This window comes from Borostomias antarcticus, assembly GCF_949987555.1.
Source record: "Borostomias antarcticus genome assembly, chromosome: 12".
Taxonomy (NCBI): Eukaryota; Metazoa; Chordata; class Actinopteri; order Stomiiformes; family Stomiidae; genus Borostomias; species Borostomias antarcticus.
Window position 1 is genome coordinate 213581 of NC_140245.1, and position 5000 is coordinate 218580.

Genomic DNA, 5000 nt, shown 5'->3' on the forward strand with positions numbered 1-5000 from the left:
GGTCAGGGGGTCAGTGTGGTGGTGATCTGAGTGTTTGGGCTTGTTTCCTGGTCCAGGGGGTCAGCGTGGTGGTGATCTGGGTGTTTGGGCTTGTTTCCTGGGTCAGGGGGTCAGCGTGGTGGTGATCTGAGTGTTCAGGCTTGTTTCCTGGGTCAGGGGGTCAGCGTGGTGGTGATCTGAGGTCATGGGTGTTTGGGCTTGTTTCCTGGTCCAGGGGGTCAGCGTGGTGGTGATCTGAGTGTTTGGGCTTGTTTCCTGGTCCAGGGGGTCAGCGTGGTGGTGATCTGAGTGTTTGGGCTTGTTTCCTGGTCCAGGGGGTCAGCGTGGTGGTGGTCTGAGATCATGGGTGTTTGGGCTTGTTTCCTGGGTCAGGGGTCAGCGTGGTGGTGATCTGAGGTCATGGGTGTTTGGGCTTGTTTCCTGGTCCAGGGGGTCAGCGTGGTGGTGATCTGAGTGTTTGGGCTTGTTTCCTGGTCAGGGGGTCAGCGTGGTGGTGATCTGAGTGTTTGGGCTTGTTTCCTGGTCCAGGGGGTCAGCGTGGTGGTGATCTGAGTGTTTGGGCTTGTTTCCTGGTCCAGGGGGTCAGCGTGGTGGTGATCTGAGTGTTTGGGCTTGTTTCCTGGTCCAGGGGGTCAGCGTGGTGGTGGTCTGAGATCATGGGTGTTTGGGCTTGTTTCCTGGGTCAGGGGTCAGCGTGGTGGTGATCTGAGGTCATGGGTGTTTGGGCTTGTTTCCTGGGTCAGGGGGTCAGCGTGGTGGTGATCTGAGATCATGGGTGTTTGGGCTTGTTTCCTGGTCCAGGGGGTCAGCGTGGTGGTGATCTGAGTGTTTGGGCTTGTTTCCTGGTCCATGGGGTCAGCGTGGTGGTGATCTGAGTGTTTGGGCTTGTTTCCTGGGTCAGGGGGTCAGCGTGGTGGTGATCTGAGTGTTTGGGCTTGTTTCCTGGGTCAGGGGGTCAGCGTGGTGGTGATCTGAGATCATGGGTGTTTGGGCTTGTTTCCTGGGCCAGGGGGTCAGCGTGGTGGTGATCTGAGATCATGGGTGTTTGGGCTTGTTTCCTGGGTCAGGGGGTCAGCGTGGTGGTGATCTGAGGTCATGGGTGTTTGGGCTTGTTTCCTGGTCCAGGGGGTCAGCGTGGTGGTGATCTGAGTGTTTGGGCTTGTTTCCTGGTCCAGGGGGTCAGCGTGGTGGTGGTCTGGGTGTTTGGGCTTGTTTCCTGGTCCAGGGGGTCAGCGTGGTGGTGATCTGGGTGTTTGGGCTTGTTTCCTGGTCCAGGGGGTCAGCGTGGTGGTGATCTGGGTGTTTGGGCTTGTTTCCTGGTCCAGGGGGTCAGCGTGGTGGTGATCTGGGTGTTTGGGCTTGTTTCCTGGTCCAGGGGGTCAGCGTGGTGGTGATCTGGGTGTTTGGGCTTGTTTCCTGGTCCAGGGGGTCAGCGTGGTGGTGATCTGAGATCATGGGTGTTTGGGCTTGTTTCCTGGTCCAGGGGGTCAGCGTGGTGGTGATCTGAGATCATGGGTGTTTGGGCTTGTTTCCTGGTCCAGGGGGTCAGCGTGGTGGTGGTCTGGGTGTTTGGGCTTGTTTCCTGGTCCAGGGGGTCAGCGTGGTGGTGATCTGAGTGTTTGGGCTTGTTTCCTGGTCCAGGGGGTCAGCGTGGTGGTGATCTGAGTGTTTGGGCTTGTTTCCTGGTCCAGGGGGTCAGCGTGGTGGTGGTCTGGGTGTTTGGGCTTGTTTCCTGGGTCAGGGGGTCAGCGTGGTGGTGATCTGAGTGTTTGGGCTTGTTTCCTGGTCCAGGGGGTCAGTGTGGTGGTGATCTGAGTGTTTGGGCTTGTTTCCTGGTCCAGGGGGTCAGCGTGGTGGTGATCTGAGTGTTTGGGCTTGTTTCCTGGTCCAGGGGGTCAGCGTGGTGGTGGTCTGGGTGTTTGGGCTTGTTTCCTGGGTCAGGGGGTCAGCGTGGTGGTGATCTGAGTGTTTGGGCTTGTTTCCTGGTCCAGGGGGTCAGTGTGGTGGTGATCTGAGTGTTTGGGCTTGTTTCCTGGTCCAGGGGGTCAGCGTGGTGGTGATCTGAGTGTTTGGGCTTGTTTCCTGGTCCAGGGGGTCAGCGTGGTGGTGATCTGAGTGTTTGGGCTTGTTTCCTGGTCCAGGGGGTCAGCGTGGTGGTGATCTGGGTGTTTGGGCTTGTTTCCTGGGTCAGGGGGTCAGCGTGGTGGTGATCTGGGTGTTTGGGCTTGTTTCCTGGACCAGGGGGTCAGCGTGGTGGTGATCTGAGGTCATGGGTGTTTGGGCTTGTTTCCTGGTCCAGGGGGTCAGCGTGGTGGTGATCTGGGTGTTTGGGCTTGTTTCCTGGTCCAGGGGGTCAGCGTGGTGGTGATCTGAGTGTTTGGGCTTGTTTCCTGGTCCAGGGGGTCAGCGTGGTGGTGATCTGAGTGTTTGGGCTTGTTTCCTGGGTCAGGGGTCAGCGTGGTGGTGATCTGGGTGTTTGGGCTTGTTTCCTGGGTCAGGGGTCAGCGTGGTGGTGATCTGGGTGTTTGGGCTTGTTTCCTGGTCCAGGGGGTCAGCGTGGTGGTGTTCTGGGTGTTTGGGCTTGTTTCCTGGGTCAGGGGTCAGCGTGGTGGTGATCTGAGGTCATGGGTGTTTGGGCTTGTTTCCTGGTCCAGGGGGTCAGCGTGGTGGTGATCTGAGATCATGGGTGTTTGGGCTTGTTTCCTGGGTCAGGGGGTCAGCGTGGTGGTGATCTGAGTGTTTGGGCTTGTTTCCTGGGTCAGGGGTCAGCGTGGTGGTGATCTGGGTGTTTGGGCTTGTTTCCTGGGTCAGGGGTCAGCGTGGTGGTGATCTGAGTGTTTGGGCTTGTTTCCTGGTCCAGGGGGTCAGCGTGGTGGTGATCTGAGTGTTTGGGCTTGTTTCCTGGTCCAGGGGGTCAGCGTGGTGGTGATCTGAGTGTTTGGGCTTGTTTCCTGGTCCAGGGGGTCAGCGTGGTGGTGATCTGAGATCATGGGTGTTTGGGCTTGTTTCCTGGTCCAGGGGGTCAGCGTGGTGGTGATCTGGGTGTTTGGGCTTGTTTCCTGGTCCAGGGGGTCAGCGTGGTGGTGATCTGAGTGTTTGGGCTTGTTTCCTGGGTCAGGGGGTCAGCGTGGTGGTGATCTGAGTGTTTGGGCTTGTTTCCTGGTCCAGGGGGTCAGCGTGGTGGTGATCTGAGTGTTTGGGCTTGTTTCCTGGGTCAGGGGGTCAGCGTGGTGGTGATCTGGGTGTTTGGGCTTGTTTCCTGGTCCAGGGGGTCAGCGTGGTGGTGATCTGAGTGTTTGGGCTTGTTTCCTGGACCAGGGGGTCAGCGTGGTGGTGATCTGGGTGTTTGGGCTTGTTTCCTGGTCCAGGGGGTCAGCGTGGTGGTGATCTGAGTGTTTGGGCTTGTTTCCTGGGTCAGGGGTCAGCGTGGTGGTGATCTGAGTGTTTGGGCTTGTTTCCTGGTCCAGGGGGTCAGCGTGGTGGTGATCTGAGTGTTTGGGCTTGTTTCCTGGGTCAGGGGTCAGCGTGGTGGTGATCTGGGTGTTTGGGCTTGTTTCCTGGGTCAGGGGGTCAGCGTGGTGGTGATCTGGGTGTTTGGGCTTGTTTCCTGGGTCAGGGGTCAGCGTGGTGGTGATCTGAGGTCATGTCTGGTGAGACGTCTTTATCTTCCCCTACAGGATGTACCGACGCACCTCCAACATGGTGGGCCTGAGCTACCCTCCTTCTGTTATAGGAGTGCTGAAGGTATCCCACACACACACACACACACACACACACACACACACACACACACACACACATGCTCGCACACACACACACACACACATACTGTATATACACACACATGCTCTCTCACACACACACACACACACACACACATATATATACACACACACACATGCTCACACACACACACACACACATACACATATATATACACACACACACAAACACATATATACACACACATGCTCTCACACACACACACACATGCACACACACACACACACACATACAGTGCACACTTAAACACACATGCAAAATACACAGTCACTTAAAGACACATGTATACTCAAGTTAAGTATACAATATATTATAATACTAATCCTACCAGCATAATACAACTGTATTTAGAAACGTATCTGTGATCAGATACACATAAAACCAGCAGATCACCAGACATGCATGATACCAGATGACCCAGACATGCATGATACCAGATGACCCAGACATGCATTATACCAGCAGATCACCAGACATTCATGATACCAGATGACCCAGACATGCATGATACCAGCAGATCACCAGACATGCATGATACCAGCAGATCACCAGACATGCATGATACCAGATGACCCAGACATGCATGATACCAGCAGATCACCAGACATGCATGATACCAGCAGATCACCAGACATGCATGATACCAGATCACCAGACATGCATGATACCAGCAGATGACCCAGACATGCATGATACCAGATGACCCAGACATGCATGATACCAGATGACCCAGACATGCATGATACCAGATGACCCAGACATGCATGATACCAGCAGATCACCAGACATGCATGATACCAGGAGATCACCCAGACATGCATGATACCAGCAGATCACCAGACATGCATGATACCAGCAGATCACCAGACATGCATGATACCAGCAGATCACCAGACATGCATGATACCAGATGACCCAGACATGCATGATACCAGCAGATCACCAGACATGCATGATACCAGCAGATCACCAGACATGCATGATACCAGATCACCAGACATGCATTATACCAGCAGATCACCAGACATGCATGATACCAGCAGATGACCCAGACATGCATGATACCAGATGACCCAGACATGCATGATACCAGATGACCCAGACATGCATGATACCAGATGACCCAGACATGCATGATACCAGCAGATCACCAGACATGCATGATACCAGGAGATCACCCAGACATGCATGATACCAGCAGATCACCAGACATGCAT

The 5000-nt window shown here is 55.0% G+C and overlaps 1 protein-coding gene across 1 annotated transcript in view; it reads left to right on the plus strand.

The window, feature by feature from the left end:
* The window catches only part of LOC311316296 (dual specificity calcium/calmodulin-dependent 3',5'-cyclic nucleotide phosphodiesterase 1A-like), a gene marked incomplete at its 5' end in the record, with an annotated part of 61420 nt that overhangs the window by 40199 nt on the left and 16221 nt on the right, over positions 1-5000 (plus strand). The window contains one exon of the mRNA XM_084447138.1: positions 3678-3744. Coding sequence (XP_084303264.1) covers positions 3678-3744 — 67 coding nt within the window. The remainder of the gene's footprint in view (positions 1-3677; positions 3745-5000) is intronic.